The following is a 19045-nucleotide window of genomic DNA, read 5'->3' on the forward strand; positions in this document are numbered from 1 at the left end:
CAAAGGAAGGGGAACAGCTCCTTCCAGAGCCCCGTTCTGCTCTCCATAAAGGGTGGCCTGAGGAGACTCCAGCCTCTGGGACTGTTGAGACCACTTCTGAGTCTCACCAGATCCCACACGCTCTGCCTCCACCTCATGCCAAACCCAAATCCGGAGGGCTGGTGCCAGAACGTGAGGGTAGAGGACTCAGGGCAGGACTTAGGAGCAGCCCAATTTCTGTTCCAACTCTGCCTCTGCCTTTCTAGAATCTGCGTGACCCTGAGCAAGTCACTTCCGTTTCCCGAGCTTATCTAATTGCAAAGTTTCTTCCTTCCTTCCACCATCCTGGCAACCAACTGTTGTTTGCTGAGCAGTCACCCTGTCCATGTGTGAGATTCATTGCTGAAGGTGACCGAGTCCTTCCCTGAACGCATGGAGCTCTGATTAGTGACAAAGACAATGCTAACGTTTAGACAATGGATAATTTGGCTATAGGTTAGGTGTGTTCTTGGGGATGAGCAAAACAGAGGACAGAGATTCAATGACAGGTGGATGTCTAGCAACCTTAGTCCCAGAGTGTAGGGACCTTCTGGAGAAGGAGAGAGCAGGACACATGTGCAGTCAGGGGACGGCACCCTAGACCAGGGTGACCGCTGTAAGACCGCTGTAAGAGCCGAGTAATCAGGAGTGCTGTGCTCTGTCACTCAGGCTCTTGTGCGCCCTGCAGGTTCTCCTAGGTTTTACATTAAGGTAACGGAAAATGTCAGTCACAGAAAGTATGAACAGATCGCTGTTTTGAGAAGCCGCCACTGTGTAGGAGAGCTGTATTGATCGCGGTGATAAAACTTCAATACCAATGCTACCCCTGGGTGATAAGGTGATGAGTATTCCAAGTGGTTATGAGAGTGTCTAATAAAACCCTTACACAAATCCTGTAACACAAACACATTCACAGCTGAGTGGGAAGAGGCAGGAAGACTTCTCTGCCGTTGTCATAGTCCAGAAACTTTGAAAAGGAGTCCGTTCTGTTCAGATTGGCTCAGAGAGCACCTGGAGAAGGCGCAGGGTGGTCATGACAGGTTTGTGCTGTGTCTGGGGAGGGGAGGTGTTCACTGGGATGTATTTGCTGTGTGGGGAGGAGCTGGCTCTGCTGGGGCTACAGAGTTTAGCTCAGCCCATCTCCAACCGCACGGATTATCAGGCAGAGACACTTGGACATTACCGGAGTAAGGTGGAGAGCTGTGCAAGGTTTGGTGCAGTGGGTGGTTAGTGCCGGATAAGTGTGGGGCTGCGAGAATAAACACCTCAGCTAGGAGTGAGGGTCTGGAGGAGAGAGGCCAGGACGGAGGTGGTGGAGTTGCACCAACGAAGCGTCTTGTCCCTTCAGCTGGGCTTGATGGTGGTGATGGGCTGGGTCTTGGACAGAAGGGCCCAGAGTAGAGCTGTTGACTCTTTCCTTGTGTGTGAGGGGAAGAGAGTAAAGCACGAGGCCTCCACCACTCTGCCTTGGCTGATGGAGGAGCCAGTGGAGCCATCACAGGATGGACGACCCCAGGAGCACAGAGAGGCTTGAGGGCCTGTTTCCGACACTGTCTCTGACTCTCGTCCCTCCTGTCCTCGTGTGAGTGTCTCCCTCACACTCCCTCTCTCTCTGACTTCCTCATGTCTACCGACAGCAGCATCTTTTCTTAGTCACTCTCGCCAACCCTGAGTCATGGCTGCTTCCTCTCTGCCTTCCCCGCAGACAAGTCTTCTCATCCGACCCTTTGGATTCTATCTGTGCCTTGGGCAAGGGCGCTATTTGGAGACAAGTCATGAGGTTTAATTTACAACCTGGAAAAACATTTATGGACCATCTACTTTGAGCCAGTAACGGCCCCTCTTCCAGTTTCCCTATTGTAGAAATGATGCAATGTCACCTCTCAGGGTTGTTATGAGGGTCAGTAGAGCCTGAGACATGATGAGTCTCAGTCTGGTGTCATTTTCGTGACCCGTGGATGACATGGGCATAAGAGACTCTTGGCAGGAAGAGCTCCTTGGAAGCCCCACGTCTGCCCTCCCAGCTATCAGGTAAGTCAGAAGCTGTAACACATCCTCGGTTGAATGGCATGTGAGCACACATTTAAAGGATGCAGGAATGGTGGAGCCATCTGGGATCCCACACTCTCCCAGTGCCTGAATGAAAGTGTAAATCCCATCCGTGGCTAGCCCCAAGCACTGAGGCACTTAGAGCACCTCTGACCTGGTGGGCATCCTGCCTCCCATAAAACTCAGTGGGATCCAGTTCAGTTTCTAAAGTATAGCAGACCTATAGGGAATCATGTCCTTTTCACTTGCATGTCTGTTTATTGATACAAAGTTTGCGTAACATAAAATTGACCACTTTAAAGTACACAATTCACTTTCATTGCAATCGCAACATCTACCTGCTTCTGAGATTTTCATGACCCCAAAATGATCCACAAAGCAGCCAGTCTCCATTTTGTCCTCCAGCTCAGCCCCTGACAAATGCTAATAGGCTTTCTGTCTCCGTGGGTTTCCTCTTGGACATTGCATATAAATGGAATCATATGAAATGTGATTTTTCTGTCTGGCTTCTGTCGCTTAGCTGCATATTTTTGACCCCACATTGCAGCAGGTGTCAGCACTTTGTGCTTTATGGCTAGAAAAAATCTCAGTGTTATGGAGACACTACATTGTGTTTATCTGAAGGTAGTGTGTACAGATGTGGATCCAAACCTGGCATGTGGATGGACCCTCTGGCATAGGGGTGAGAACCAAAGGGCTGTTAATGGCAGGGCGGGGAAGTTGTCTACAGGGACATCCATGTCCTCCTGCACCCAAACCATGCCCATTCCTCTGGGCATTCTCCCAAGAAAATTCCCAACTCATGGTGCAGATTTTCTCTCAGAACCTCCTGGATCATCAGGTGAGCTCCAAGGCCCCAGCATTCAGCGGCACACTGTGCCCTCCTGCGCTGACCTCCTGCTGCCTCCTGGGTCCCCTCTGGCTGGGTCAAGCCTGAAACAGCAGCACCTCGAGGACCAGCAGGATCAAGGCAGCCACGCCCATTTGGTTGAGATTCCCCAGCATGTAGTCCTGGGGGTGGGAGGCTGGGAATTGTGGACAAAGAGGTCACAGAGGTCACGCAGACCACAGTCCCCTAGGATCCTGAATATACACCAGGGCACCTGCCCCCTGACAGGATGTGACCCTATGCACCACCCCGTCCTGAGGGTTTCTCACTCACTGGTTTTGGAGTCTGTCAGGTGGGTGATGGGGTGATGGCATCAGCTGCTCCTGGGGGTCATGAAATGGGGATGTGAGTGAGGACTTGGGGAGACATGACCTCCCTCGTGGGTTCTGTGGTTTCAGTGCTCCCACTTTCCCTCTCAAGCCTGTCACACCGTCCCATTCCTTAATGAGCCCTGTCTCTGCCCTGCCAGATCCCCTGTGTCTCCTCACTGGATTCTCTCACCTCCTTGTCATCTGAATTCAAAACCTGCATAGGGTCTCTGATGACAGTTAGCTGTTCCAGAGCTCAGGACTGGGGAGGAAAATGGTCTCAGTACAGAAATGATCAAGTTTCATGCATTCTGTGTTCAGTCTGAGGCACAAGGCTCATAAGCTTATTCCCATACAGCTGAGAGCCCCCACTTTCTCCACAGCTGGGACCCAGGACCCCTGGAGGAGGGGTTGGCTTTAGGGCTTCCTGATCGTCAGGAGCACAAAAGGGTGAATATCGGGGTTGGGTCCGCTTCACCCCACCTCACCCAGGACCCTCCTCTCTGGGGCCTGCATTTTAATTGTCACCTGGAACTTTTCATCCATTTATTCTTTCATTAATTCACTCTTCATGTAATTAGGAATAATTGCAATGGTGGATAGATAGACTTACCAGATGAAAAACATGGGCATTTGGATGAATATTTGTAGATATACTTGTAGATATGTACATTTTATCTTTATAAAACAATAGACATGTGTGTAACTAAGTATACAGTGGTATACTACAGATACATTGTACCTATACTATATTATGGATTCATTTTATTATATATAAGTATATGTCTATACACACAGTTACACATAAATATTAACATTATATGTCCACATGCTGCATATCTACATAGATTTGAGCTATACCTATATATATTATATATGTATATATTGTATATGTGAATTAGTCTATATAGTACAGGTCACATCAGTTACTTGAAATATAAACAGGTGACAAGGAGGCAGGTCCCCAGAAAGATCAGAGTCTGTTCATCAACAAGGAATAAGTCCTGTCTGTGAAATGTGGGAGGGGCAGAGGAGAAGGGCCGGCTGGGACGGGGGTGGGAGGTAGGGAGGTGGAGGGGTGTGCATTGGTAAACTGGTGATAGGTCAGGGTCAAGTGTCCAGGTGGGGAGGTGCCATCATCGTCATCTATCGCTCTCTTTTGTTGTACAAACTCTAAAAAGTCTGGCAAGGTTTCATGGATGGATGGGTCATTATTTGATTTTGATCCCAAAAGACAACCTCTACCCCCTCTTTATTTAACAAGGTCCAGACATGAGGAAGTCCACAGTTCTTGTTTTCAAACTTGAAAGAATGGAGGAAATAAGCTTAATTATAGTATTGAGTGAGCACAAAAAATAGAAAATTATGTTAATCTATTACTCATTTTTCTTATAAAAACCAGGACAGTGAAGAGAGAGAGGGAGAGAGAAATCACTGACCAAAACTAATTACAAAGATCCATGAAAAAATTCTAAATAAATATGAGATTGCACAATTCAGATCATGTTTTTCAGTAGAGTTAATATACAAATAGTTGAAATTAAGAAGCTTTGTTATGTGTCTCATGTGTTATAAATCAAAGAGAAAGATAATTTTCAGGATATGTTCAACCACCAAGAAGAGAAAGCAATCCCAATAAAATGCTAATGAAACAGAAAAACAGATCAAAATGGCCAGGCCAATAATTCTTTGATTTTTTAATAAATTTGCCTTGAAATAATTTTGGGTGAGAATTAAGCTGTTTTCCTGAGGGGAAGTTCTAGAATATTTTACTCTGTCATCATTATCATGTGGAGTTTGGAGCAAGAAAAATAGGTATACAATTTGGGAATAAGAAGGTGAAATTTCCTTTGACCTGTGGCTTTTATAATTGTATCAGCACATCAGAGGGCTCAGTTGAAAAAACAATCGAATGGGAGAGAATCTCTAGAAAGTTAACAGATCATGAACTAAATATACTCAAACCAATAACTTCCTCACGTGTACTTACTGTGATCTAGAAAGTATAAAAAATTCAAACACCTACTTATAAATTATGATGTTGAACAATTCTTAAAATAGGTCATGAATTTACTCATATTTATAAAAAAAAGTTTCAAAGTAATCCTAAAGTTCATTAATAAACCTCATTTGAGAATGCATGTGATAGAGAGACCTGATATTAACAGGAAGTTATTCTCCATGATGATTGTATGAATTTAATCTAATCCCAATGAAAATGGGAGTACAATTATTTGTTTTTGAATCTTGAGTTCATATAAGATAAATTAAATTTGTAAGTTCTTATATTGAAATACTGTATAAAAGTCCTCAGAAATAGAGCAATACTGGACACGTGTGCACAGGAATGCAGAGTGGATGTGGGCTACACACGTCCTGCCAGGACCCCAGTGACTTGGAGAGCCTGGCACGTCCCCCTGAGTCTTAGGTAGCACTGAGTGCATGAAGGCCTTCAGGGGAGCACAGGGGGCCATGCAGAGCAATGTTCAAAGGAGGGACGCATCTCTCTATAGGAGAGTGTCCAGTGGGGACAGAGCTCAGGGCTCTGAGATGGGGATGCCAGGAGGTGAGGATGGGTCGGTTCCCTTTTTCCTCCTGGAGCCACCACGTCTCACTACTTCCCTACTCTGCCTCTGCGGGGATTTGGGATGGGGGCCAGGAGTGGGAGGTCCTGTCTCGCCCACCCTCTCATGGGTAGGACCACCTCTGTGGAGTCCCCCCTGCATCCCTTCATTTATTACTTTCCCAGACTCTCCTGGAGACAGGGACCCCTCATCTGAGACCATGAGCTCCAGGGCATCACTGAGGTGTGGCAACAAGTAGGGGAAGGTACTGTGTGAGCTGTAGCACCTGTAGGTCCCCCCGTGGGCTGAGGTCACAGGACTCATGGAGAACTCGGCCTGGTACAGCCCAGCTCTGTCCTTTGCTTTAAGACACAAGAGGGGATGCGCTGCCCCCTCCTTGGTCAGAAGGAAAGTGTCCCTCAGGTGCCATAACTGACACAGCAGGGCCACATTCTCTCCTGAGGCCACCGTAGGGCCCAGCTGCACCATGAGGGAGGGTGAGGCACCAAGCTGTCCGAGAGAGAGAGAGAAAGGATGGATGAGGGGCAGCCTGCCATCTGGTCCTGACCTGAGGGTCACCAGGCCTCTCTGAGGACCCACATCTCTGTCCATGTTTCCTCTGAGTCTCTCCCTCCCCCACCCCTATCTCTCACTGTCTCCCTCCCTGGAGACCCCACATCCTTCGTCCCAGCCATTACCCACTGGGCTCCCCCCGGCAGGGCCACAGGACCTGACTGAACCCTCTGGATCCTCACTTGTCGCCAGGATGTCCAGGGGGTCACTGGGGGCTGACCACTCAGAGGAGAAGTTGTGTCCACCGTGACATCTGTACCAGCCCCTGTCGGAGCCCGTCACAGAGCCCGGGAGAGAGCCTAGCTTGGGGCTTTCGGCCAGGGCACTGGGTGAGGTCACATGCCCTGTCCTGGGACAGAGTGAATCTGTCATAGCCAATGTCAGAGTGACACTGGAGGATCAGGCTCTGTTCAGAGGCCATGACAGGGCCCTGCTGAGTCAGGAGGGATGGCTTCTCAAGCATACCTGGAGACCAGTGTGAAAGCAGGAGCTGGCTCCTCTCCTGAACCCCCTTCCCATCCAGGCTCCCAGGTATCACTGTCCTCACTCTGTGTTTCTGGCCCATGAGCCCCTGTGTCCCCTCACCCCACTCTCTCACATGAGGCTCCCCTCCCAGTAGAGACCCCAGTGACCTGTCTGGTGCCTGAAAACCGAGATGGGTCAGGATAGGACTCCTTCACGGAGACCAGAAGCTCCAGGGGATCACTGAGGGGTGACCACACCTGGGGGGGCAGTTCCTGTAACAGCCATAGCATCTGAACATCCCCCCGTGGCTGGGGGCCCACAGGGAACAGGGCCTGGTACCACTCATTGGGCTGTCGCTGTGAGTCCAGAGTCCAGGGGGGGCCTGTTCTCCTTTCTTAGTCAGAATGAACCTGCAAAAACCCTGCCCTGAGCCACACAGAAGGGTCACGTTCCCTCCTGAGGTCCAGACAGCCTTGGCAGGGCTGACAGGTTGGGTTTGCTGTAGGAGCCTAGGAGAGGGGGAGGAAGTGTATAAATGGGGTAACACCTTCCCACTCCCCCAGGCTGGGCTGTGAGGGAGACACCTTGAGAACAGACCCCCTTCCTGAGGGCGGAGCATGAGGTGGGACCCTGAGCATCCCCTCACCTGTCACCATTGCGCTCTGACCAGCCAATGGAGCTGAAATCGTAACAGCGATATATCCCTGCAGTGTGCTCTGTCATGTGTGCGACGGAGAACTTGGCCTTGTCCCTGGGCTCCTATGGCTTCTGTATGTACCAGATTACTGAATTTTCCTCTTTATCCAGATGGAACTCCTTGGCTCCCAGGGTTCCCTGACACCAGATGGTCACAGGTCTCTCCCAGAGGATCACAGAGCCTGGACAGTCCCTGGAAGGAATCAGAGGCTGGGTCACAGACAGTCCTCATCCTCACTTCCCGGCTCTCAGCCCCAAACCTCCCAGATGTCCCCCTTTTGTCAGCCCAGAACTGCTGTCTCCATCCCTAGCTTTCCAGGAGTGGCCCCTTGTCCCCATTGAGGACCCGGGACCAGGGACCCCTGGGGACAGACTCACTTGGCTGCATGCCTGTCTCCAAGCCGAAGCTCAGCCCTGGAAAAAAGTCCCCATGAGAGATTGGCCCTGAGTCCTGAGGAGACCCCTCCTTCCTGTGAGCCTTCTGAGGGGTCGCCTGACTGCCCAGGGCCTGGCCATAGGGCAGGGTTCTCCCTTAGACCAGGGCTTCCCTCCCATCCTCATCTCACTGAGGAAGAGCAGGGCCGTGAGGGTACCGGTCATGGCATGTCCTCTCTCTGGGTCATCCCATGGGGGAGACCATGGATCCCCAGACAGAAGACAGACACACAGGGTGTGGCACTCAGACGTTGTCCCTTCCCGTTACACCATGGGGTTATCATATTAGCAGCCCCATAGGAAGGGAAACCCCCGCCCCCCAGGAGCCTGGCTCTGGTTTCAAGGTTGGAGCAGCATAGAGACCTGGAGCCTTCCTGAGATGCCCCTTCCAGGTGAGGGGACCAAGGCCTGTCCTTCCCTCTAGTGCCTCCCCCATGTGCTCCCTCACCCTCAGCCCATCCATCAGCACCTCCCTCTGGGGTTCTTGCCATGAACAGTGGGCACCCAGCCACTGGAGACGCTTCAGGAGGACGTGGGAACCTATGCCCTGCAGAGCTCAGAACAGCAGGGACACACGTTTACCGTCCAGCTGTGCAGTTCAGGTGTTGTCCCTGTGACAGTGAGCTCGCAGGGGAAATGCAGGGAGATGGAGAAAGAAAGACGACTCTTCTATGGTCCCAGAGCGTGGCCTTTTTTTTTTTTGGTCACAGGCCCTTCACGGACTTCCCTTTTTCTTGAAATGGCACCCACCCACCTTCCTGGAACAAGCCTCTGTGTTGTTTCTGTTCCGCAGAGCCCCTGTCCTCAGGCAGAGCTGTTTTCCGGATCCCATGGCTTCCTGGTCCGAAAACTTATGGGGCAGTGATTTGAGCTACAGCTTTGATTTGTTGTTGAAAATTTGTCTTCATTGAAATATTTCTACTACCCATTTTGTGTGTGAATTGAGTGGTAAAGTCAGGATCGGACTTACTCCCATTTTAAAAAGTTTTTGCTTCTAAGTTTATGTTGGAAAGCTAAATACGATGTTCTTCCCTTAAAATATAACTTCTCAGATTTTCAGTCGAGCCTGTATAAATGTTTGGAGAATGTGTTTGCTCTAAAATGTCTGTGAAACCAATGTCTAATCTTCCACAGTTGTTTGGAAGAACTTACTGGGTATCTTAATGGGCCCGGAGTTCATTTTTTGAGATTTTAATTTTCAGATGGAATTTATTTACTAGTTCAATGGTGACTCAGATTTTCTTTTTATTCTTGGGGCCATCTTGGAAACAGGTTTTTTTTGGGGGGGATATTAGTCCATTTCATCAAAATTGGATAAAGTTCTTCTTTAGGTTCACTTATATTCATTGTGAACATATTTTATTTTAAAATAGAACTAGAGGATATGAAATGAAGAATCTCAATATGGGTTCTCTGGAAAACTAAAATACCGAGAGAGCGGTGTCCCACAAACCCTTGATTTACAGAAACCTGAAACATAACCCTTGACCAATGAACGTCCGCCATGAACTTCTCCCCATCCTCAAGCCAGTGAAGTTGCTGCTTGGACTGCAGCTACCCATCCTCTTCGCACTCCTTGCCCATAAGCGCAGCCTGTCCTAAAACCTCAATGGACTCCCTATAGCTTGCTACAGTTTGCATGTCCAAAATTTTAATTCCTCTGCTGTTTTCAAATAAACTCAATTTTTGGTCATTGGAGCGTGCCTCAGTTTACCTCTTGTATTTAGGGTTGACACTAGATAAGTTTGTGTGATCTGCAGCGATGTCTCATTTCATTCCTGATATGAGTTATTGGTGCCATATCTCTATTTTCTGTTCTGTAGTGTTAGGACTTTATACATCTTAAGAATAGTCAGTGGTAAATATCTTTGGCTTTATTAATGCTTTGGATCGAATGCATGTGTCCTCCCAAATTAATATAGTGAAGCCCTAACCTCCAGGGTGGCTGTATTCGGAAGTGGGGCCTCTGAGAAAGTAGGTTAAATGAGATTATAAGGGTGGGGTCCTGATTCAATAAGGTTAGTGTCCTCATTAGAAGAGAAACCAGATAATTCACTTTCCATCTCTGTCTATGTTTTCACACCAAGAAAAGTCCATGTGAGCGCACAGCAAGAAGGGGCTATCTGCAACCACAGGGGATAGCCCCCAGGAGACACCAGCCCTACTGGCACCTTGATCTGGGACTTCCAGTCTCCAGAGCTGTGAGTAAATTAATTTCTGCTGCTTAAACCACCCAATCTATATTTTGTTATAGAAACCTGAGCAGAATAATGTAAAATTTGGTACTAAGGCCTGGAAACAGCTTAGCAACTGGTTAGGGAATAGGTACATGTCAGAAAAAGTCAAGGTCCTGTGAATCGACTGCCAGGAGATAGATGGACATCTATGACAACTCTGGTGAGGGCTCAGAAAGAAGAGAGAGGTGGAGAGAACGCCTCCATCTTCCCAGAGAATACACGATGAATGTGAACAGAACGCTGGTAGAAATGTGGATGGTCGTATACATTCCAGTGAGTCCTCAGACACAAACGATGAACATGCTTCTAGACAACAGAGAAAAGGCGGTCCTGTCATCAAGTGGCGAAGAATTTGGCTGAATTGTCTTCTAGAGGATAGAACTTGCCATAAAATTGCCTTTTTAGCTGAAAGGATTCCTAAGCAAAAAGTTGATGTGTGGCCTGGGTTGTCCTGAGTGCCTGCAAAGACACTTGAGAGGTGAGGGATGAATGGAAGAATGAACTGCTAAGCGAATGGACCCAGAACTCAAAGAGATGGAAATTTCCCGGCTGTCCCTATTGCCACAAATGAGAAAGCGTGTTTGGGAGAGAATGCCACAGGTGGGGATGGACTGTTCGTTGGGAAAGAGGTGATGGATTTCTAGGAACAGAAACACTGCCCGTTTGAACCGAAAGGGTTAGAGATAGACAAAAGGAATGAAAAGTGTCAGACTGCTCCAGTTCTATGGGATGGGATAACAGAGTTATCTGTGTGTACATGCGTGCTATTATTCCGCAAGAAAGGGGAAGAATGACCCAAAGACAGAGCCCACCAGGGCTGCCTCCTTGGTTTCAAAGATTGGGTCACTGCCTTGGTTTCAACAGGGCAGATGGCTTCCACTCAAAGCCTTGGGAATGGGACTCCCACAGGGAGATAAAGGGGCTGTGCCACCCAGCCAGGTCATGGAGGTGACACTGCCACCCCACAGAACCTGGAGAGTCAGAACATTGAACCGAGAAGATTATTCTGGAGACTTACAATTTGATGGATGCTGCCTTGCTGGAATATGCTTGAAATCCATCACCCCGTGTTTGCAACTTCTCCCTTTGGGAATGGGGATTCCCAAAGGAAATGTAACTTGTCTGGGTCTCAGATTCAAGGCTGCAGATGAATTCTGCCTTAGAATGAGTTCCATCCCGAGACCTACTCATGTCTGATGCAGACAACATGTAGATGAGACTTTGGATAGTCGATGTTGAAATGAGTGGGGATTTGGGGTGCTGTACAGATGGAATGGATGTACTTTGCATGGGAGAAGGACATGAATTTGGGGAGCACAAGTGTGGCATGTTGTTAACTGTTTATGTCCCTCCACAAAACTCATGGTGAAGCCCCAACCCTAGTGTGGCTGTATTTGTTGATGGAGCCTCTAAGAAAGTAGTTAAGGTGAAATCATAATGGTAGGGTCCTGATTGAATAGGTTAGTGTCCTTAGAAGAAGAGACCCCAGGGATCTCTCTCCCTCTCTCCCTTCTTTCACACACCAGTGACAGGCCATGTGAGCAGAGGGAGTAAGGCAGCACCGATAACCCAAGGAGAGTGGCCTCAGAGGACATGAGCCCTGCCCTCATCTTGATCTCGGACCGCCAGCCTCCAGGACTGTGAGAGAATAGATTTCCGTTGTGTGAGCCACAGTCTGTGGTCCTTTGTTATGGCAGCCCAACCAGACTAACACAATTGATCTTTCTGTTTTTTATTCTTTCCATATAGCTATATATTCTTTTCATTCTTATGTCCATTCACCCACCGTCATGGGATGAATTGGCGATTCTTTGTCCAATTTCTTTAGACATTTGCCTAGGCCGTGGGGTTCCAGACTCTCTTTTCTTTCTAACAATTTCCGTTAGGGACAGTTGATTTTGATGTTTAACATTTGCATTATCAGTTATGTGAAAATATGTGCTGATGTATAAGAGTCACATTCTCTTTTAAGTAAAATAAGTTGTCTTCGTTTGTGGTTTTCTTCTCTCAATCGCTGGTTATATAGAAGTGTATTGGCCTATTTTCAAAAATATAGGGCTCATATTTATCTTATCTACAGAATTAGGTGCCTTATAAGGACTTGGATTGTCCTGCTTGCTTTCAAAAGGTCCCCAGGCTCAGGGTCACTAGCTGAGTGTCCATAGAGACAGCTCCTGTGCCTTCAGGGGTCCCTCCAGGGCCCCTCCCTGGGGTGTGTGGTGCGGGCACTTCCTGGGTTAGTGGAAGGCCAGAACAGCATACATGCTTGGCTCATCTGGGGGTACCTCTGATGCGGAGGAAGGGGGTATTGTCTTCCATCTGAGGGTCAGGTGGTTCAGCTGGGTATAGGTCACATCCTGGGGGGCATCAGATGGAGTATCCTGTGGGCAGGTAGAGTGAGAGGCAGGTGTATGATTAGGGTGGGGAGAAACCAGGGCACTGGGAGCAGGAAGGGTCCACCTGACTGTCCATCTGCCTGTCCTCTCCCACTTGTCTGTCCTTCATGTCCAGCAATCCCTCTGACGGAATGGAAGGCACCATGACCACCCCTTGCCTGAGTTTTCTGTAGCTGAGCTAGGCACACGTCATTCCCTGGGGGTCTTTGTTGTCTGGGCTCTGATGGGGGACAACAGTGAGGAGTGGAACTCTCCTCGCTTTCACTCATCCCTCTTCTGCTCATTTTCCACCCAGAAGCCAGAATCCCTTTTTCAGATATATCTTCATTCATGTTTATATCATCCGCTCTACTATAGAGACTTGCAAATAGAGATTCTTAATAAGTATTTGTTGAGTCACTGAAAAAATGAATGAACGGATGAATGGGGAACGAGGGGTCTTGAAGGACATTCAGTTAGGCTTATGATTCACTCATTTCACCCAATATACATGCATGAACACACACATGTGTGTATATATGAGTACTATATACATATATATCGAGGGAGTTCACATACTCTATAAATGCTATATATTGTAGACATCTATTATCTATCTCTCTATATAGAGACAGAAACAGAGAGACACAGAGAAAGAGACAGAGAGTCAGAGAGACAAGGCATTTGCCAGGGGGCCAAGAAGACAGATAAGGGCCCTGCATTCAGGGAATTCATGGTCACTGGGTTGGGGACAGCCCACAAACAAGGAAACAAGTAATTTGGGATGGTGACAAGTGTTAGGGAGAAAATGGAGTGGTGGTGTGATTGGTGAGCAAAGGCAGTGTGAAGGAAGTACTTCAGCTATGACAGTTCCTCCACTCAGAGGAACAAACACCTCTGGCCAGGCGAGTGTTTGTTGCCAAGCTGTCCTTTGACATGTAGGATGTTTAGCAGCATCCCTGGCCTCTAGATGCCATTGGCACTCTGTTCCCAGCTATGACAAACAAAACGTCTCTAGACATTGGTGGTTGGGGTGGGGGAGGTGGACAAGAGGAAGGAAAGAATTGAGAAAGACTTCTGGTTGTTCTTGGAAGTAGTAAACATTGTGTGAGAAACAACTATTTTGGGGGAGATTTAATGGTTGTATGTGTGATGTTAAATGCCTGCTGGGTAGACAATAGAGATGGCTCACAGGGATTTAGATGAGGCTGGTGCTCAGGCAATAGGTCAGGGTTAGAAATAATTGTGAGTTCATGAGCATAGAGATGGTCCAGCTATGCCTGGGGTTAAATAAATTTGACAATATAAAATACAGAGTTGTCTCGCAGTGAGGTTAGCAAGATAGTTGGGTGGACTTCCTGTGGGAGAAGCCAAATGCCAGTGATGGCACCCAAGGCACATTAGCTCCACTGCATCAAAACCCATGGGACCAGAGCGAAGAGCATAAACAGAGAAAGAGGAAGGCAGAGGATCCATGTGCATTGATGGGCTAGGCTATAGGGAGCCTTTGTGTGAATAAGAAAAGGCACACAGCTCAGACCCCACCAGTAGGGTCCTGAACCCTACAAGTCTTATTGTGCAGTGCGCAAACTGTACAACTGTCCACGGCAGCACTGCCATTATGAGACGTGGACAACCAACCGTTAAAAGGACACAAACAGTTAACAGCTAATTAAATCCACATATTGCTTTTAAGGATTTATGGAGGAAGGGGTTTTCTATGCCACGAAGCAATGCTTAGTCAAACTAATCCCATAGTATAAATTTTCAATAAAGTTGATGAAAGTGCTATATAAAAACAAAGGACCCAAATAGGGGAACCAAAAAGGAGAGGCCCAAGTGGCATCAGTAAAAGCCACTGAGAAGTGTGCCTCAGCAGCCTGCATGTACCATCTTTCAGGAGGAAGGGCAAAGTCTGATACTGCTGAGAGTTGAGTGACAGGAGGAGAGAGAAGCATCTCGTGGATGCACCTTATTAATGAGCCTGTGCAGGGCCCCTGAACAGGGCAGGAGGCTTACCCAACTGCCTTTCTCTTTGTCCTCCTCGGGCCGGGGATCCCTCATGGGAGTATCTGGAGAACAAGAAGGCTCTATCTCATGCCAAGATTCCTGAAGTTCTGAGGTCCCTCCCACCTTTCTCAATCTTAGGACAGGCCCATTGAGGGTCAGGGATGTGCCTGGCATCACACAGATTTGGAAATTTTCATGCTTTCTCTCCCCTAAGCCCAGAACCCTCTCAACTACTCCTGTGCCCCATCTCCCTCCAGGACCTCACCTCCTCCCCAGTTACATCGGTTCTCCTCCTGGGCCTGAGCGGTGGAGCAGGAGCTACAGGCAGTGGAGGGGCAGAACACAGGAGAGTTAGGCAGTGATGACAGAGCCATAAGCAGAGCTGGGAAGTCGGGGGAGGGACTTTGAGGGGAATTTACCTTTTCTGCAGTGCTCTGGTCTGAACTTTGGGGTCTGAAGCACCTGCACAAAATTAGAAATGAGCTTCTAAGCTACCCCAGAGCCCGGCCCCGAGGGTTGCATTGAGATCTCAGAGGCTTTGATCCCCACTCTGGGTCCTTTGAAATTCAACATAAATCAGACAAAATGGTAACATGAGAAAGTCGTGTGGATGATTTTAAAAAATTCTTATGAAACGGAAAGAACATCTTCAAAAGTCTAAGTCTATTCTTGTTAAATCTCTTCATTCTAATAGAAGATAGTATTTAGAAGTCAAGATCTGGAATGCTTTGTTTCTACTGGGTTGTCACTGTGTCTAGGTCTTAAGAATGGACAAAGCTGGGACACACAGTGCAACTTCCACACCATGGCTTCTACTCACCAACCCATCAGAGACTTTGGGGGACCTAAATGGGACCACTCAGAGCCAGAGTCTGCGTGGGTTGGACTCTGTGCCCTCCCCAATTCCTATATCTAGCCAAGATCCGTCCTCTGTTCTACAGACCCCACACTCCCAACCAGGGCCTGCCTGGACTTTTCTCTGTGTGTATCTAGGAGGGGACATGAGGAGGAATTTGATATTTCCTAAGCACAGGGTGGGGCCACCCACGCTGAGGGCTTCCACTTCTGGGACCTCACCTAAATCTCCAGACAAACCTGTGAATGAGACAGCAGGAGCCATATATATTTCACAGACAATGACGCTGGGACTCAGAGAGGGAATGTGGCTTGTCCACGGTCCCATGGCCAGGAAATGCAGAGCTGGGATTTCAGTTTTGTAGAGCTTGGTCTCCAAGCCTGTATTTATTTTTATTTAATTTAATGTTTCTTCTTGGATAAGAACAGGCTGAGCACCACACAGGGCTGATAGGGAAGTGCTTGGGATGTCACCTGTGTCATTGCTCTGTGCTTCCCTGCCACCTGAACACACAACATTGCCTGTCCTTCACTTCTGCAGACGTGGGGCTGCGTCCTGCAGGTCAGAACTGAGATATCCTTTGAGATCCAAGTGAAGATTCTCCTCTATTACACAGGGTGAAACTGAGGCCCAGATGACAAGAGACTGTGCAGTCACCACCTCTGGGAGCACTGAGACCCGTACTGCCAGTTGGTTTCACCCCAACGTCTTCCTCTGCCTTGACTCTCCACCTGTCATCTGCTGGCCTCAGACCCCTGGGGCCCCGTGGTGCACCCTGGCATCTCTCCCTAATGCCCAGCACCACTCCTAGGGACACAAGCCTGTCCTTGAGTATCTGGGGGCATTAGATGCTTGGAGAGACTTAGAACTGCCCCGGGGTAGTCTGTGCCCCCTCTGAGAAAAGAGCCCCCAGTGACTCACCAGCTGTTGAGGTGGGTCCAGTGGATGAGGGACCAGGGTCCCCTGAGAGTTTTGGGTAAAGGAAAAGAAGGTTGAGAGCCTGGAGATAGCTTCTCATGGCGACCCCATATTTGTTCATACTCTCCTGCCCCATGGCCCCCACAAGGATGTCACTCCACATACCTAGGGAGTTCTGGTGACAGATCTGTGAAAAGGGCAGGGGTGAGAGGGCCCTGTTGTTCCCCATTCCTTTGAGGGACAGAGCCGCATCGTGATAACCCTCCTTAGAGCCCCTTCCACTGCCGTTCTAGATGGTAGCTATCCTGGACAGGGTCCTGAGCTAACCACACAGACATGAAGGAAATAGGGTTGGGCCCCTCACCTGAGACCAGGAGCTCCATGGGATCACTGGGGAGTGACCATACCTTTGGGGTGTTCTTGTAACAGCCATAGCATCTAGAAGTCCCCCTGTGGCTGAGGAATACGGGGTCTACAAGGAACAGGGCCTGGTACCACCCACGGGGCCGTTGCTGTGAATCCAGAGTCAGGAGGGGCTTGTGGTCTCCTTCTTTAGTCAGAATGAACTTGTCAAACCCCTGCTCCGAGACACAGAGGAGGGTCACATTCCCTCCTGAGGTCCAGACAGGACTCGGCAGCACTGATAGGCTGGGTTTGTTGTAGGATCCTAACAGAGGGAGAGGCAGCATGTAAATGGGATCATACTTCCTCACTCCCCCAGGGCTGAGCTGTGAAGAGGACACCTTGAGAACAGACCCCCTTCCTGAGGGCAAAGCGTGAGGTGGGACCCTGAGCGTCCCCTCACCTGTCAGCACCAGCTTCAGGGGGTCACTATGCTCTGACCAGCCAATGGGGCTGAAACAGTAACAGCGATATATCCCTGCAGTGTGCTCTGTCATCTGTGTGACGGAGAACTTGGCCTTGTCCCTGGGCTCCTGTGGCCTCTGCATGTACCAGATTACTGAAATTTCCTCTTTTTCCAGATGGAACTTCTTCCTCCCAGGGTCCCCTGACACCAGATGGTTACAGGTCTCCCCCAGAGGATCACAGAGCCTGGCTCAGCCCAGACGGTGGGTTTCGGGATGGTCCCTGGAAGAAATTAGAGGTTGGGTCACAGACAATTCCCACTCCCAGTCCCCAGCTCTCAGCCCCAAACCTCCCAGATATCTTTCATCCATTAGCCCAGAATGTTGTCTCCGTCTCCAGCTGCCTGGGGGTGGCCCCTTGTCCCCAGTGAGGACGTGGGACCAGGCCTCCTGGGGAAAGACTCACCTGCCTGCACGTCGGTCTTTGGGCCCACGCTCAGCCCTGGAAGAGAGTCCTTGTGAGAGACTGGCCCTGAGTCCCAAGCTGATCCCTATACCCCGTGAGCCTCCTGACAGGTCCCCTCACTGCCCAGGGCCTGATTGTGGGGTGGGGTCCCTTCCACACCAGAACTTTTCTCCTGTCTTCAACTCACCGAGGCAGAGCAGAACCGTGAGGGTGGCAGTCATGACGTGTCCTCCCTCTGATCCCCTGTGCAGGTCGGGGAGACCACAGAGCCCTCAGGCTGATGACAGGCACACAGGGTGTAGCCACTCAGAGGCTGTTTCTTCTCATCACGGGGTTGTCACATCAGCCCCACAAGAAGAGGAAATGCTCCCAGGAGCCTGGCTCTGTTTTCCAGGTTGGAGCAGCACAGAGACCTGGAGCCTTCCTGAGATGCTCCTTCTAGGTGAGGGGACCAAGGTCTCATCCTTCCCACTAGAGCCTCCTCCATGGGGTCCCCTCATCCTCAGCCTGTCCACTAGCACCTCCCTGTGAAGTCCTCATTGTAGACAGTGGTCTACAAAGAGCCCCTGGAGACACTTCAGGAAGATGTGTGTGCCTGTGTTCTGCAGAGCTCAGAACAGTAGGGACACACGTGTACCGTCTAGCTGTGAAGTGTAGGGGGTGTCCCTGTGACAGCGAGCTTGAAGGGAAAATGCAGGGAAATGGGGAAGGAAACGTGACCTTTCTGTGGACCCAGCCCCCTTTATCGCCTCTCCTCTCTCTCTCTCTCTCTCTCTCTCTCTCTCTCTCTCTCTCTCTCTCTCTTTCTCCCCCTCTCTCTCTTTCTCTCTCTGCAATAGCATCCACCCTACCTTCCTGGAAACAAGCCTCTGAATCATTCCTGCTCCTCAATGTCCCTTGTTCCTCAGCAGAGGTGTCCCCTCATCCAGTGGTTCTGCATGTAAGCTTTACTGGACTTTTACTTGGGTTAGAGGTTTAATTTTTAAGAAAAAGATGAGCTTTATTTAAATATTCATCTATCCTCCACTGCCTGTGTGCTCTGGACAATAACATCTTATCTACTTCCTTGTCTACTTCCTTGCTTGGATCATGTTGTCATGGCCCCAGTCCTCAGCAGTGGTAGTTGTCACTGGTTCCTGGCTCAGGAGAGGGATCAGTCACTCTCAACTATTAGACTGGGCTAAGACATAACAGGGTCATGGTGTTGCACTCCACAGTCAAGATGAAGATTTGTTGAATTTATACAAGAGCTCTTAGCTGCTCTGAATACCAGTAATTGCTATTTATATTTCTGAAATATGTAGAAATAGTCATTTGTAGGAAAAGAGAAATGAAAGTTCCCCAAATGAACAGGAAACACAAGATAGAACAGAGAACAAA

At 49.1% G+C, this 19045-nt stretch overlaps 1 protein-coding gene across 1 annotated transcript; it reads right to left on the bottom strand.

The window, feature by feature from the left end:
* Positions 1–2994: 2994 nt before the first annotated feature.
* On the bottom strand, positions 2995–17886 carry LOC105309484 (leukocyte immunoglobulin-like receptor subfamily A member 6). Its single transcript, XM_011385676.2, is given in 9 exon segments — positions 2995–3095; positions 6044–6345; positions 6586–6690; positions 6692–6866; positions 16758–17060; positions 17199–17393; positions 17396–17482; positions 17666–17701; positions 17853–17886. Coding segments are annotated over 9 exon segments (1338 nt in total).
* Between the last annotated feature and the right edge of the window lie 1159 nt (positions 17887–19045).

Source organism: Pteropus vampyrus, unplaced genomic scaffold (genome assembly GCF_000151845.1).
Source record: "Pteropus vampyrus isolate Shadow unplaced genomic scaffold, Pvam_2.0 Scaffold745, whole genome shotgun sequence".
Taxonomy (NCBI): domain Eukaryota; kingdom Metazoa; phylum Chordata; class Mammalia; order Chiroptera; family Pteropodidae; genus Pteropus; species Pteropus vampyrus.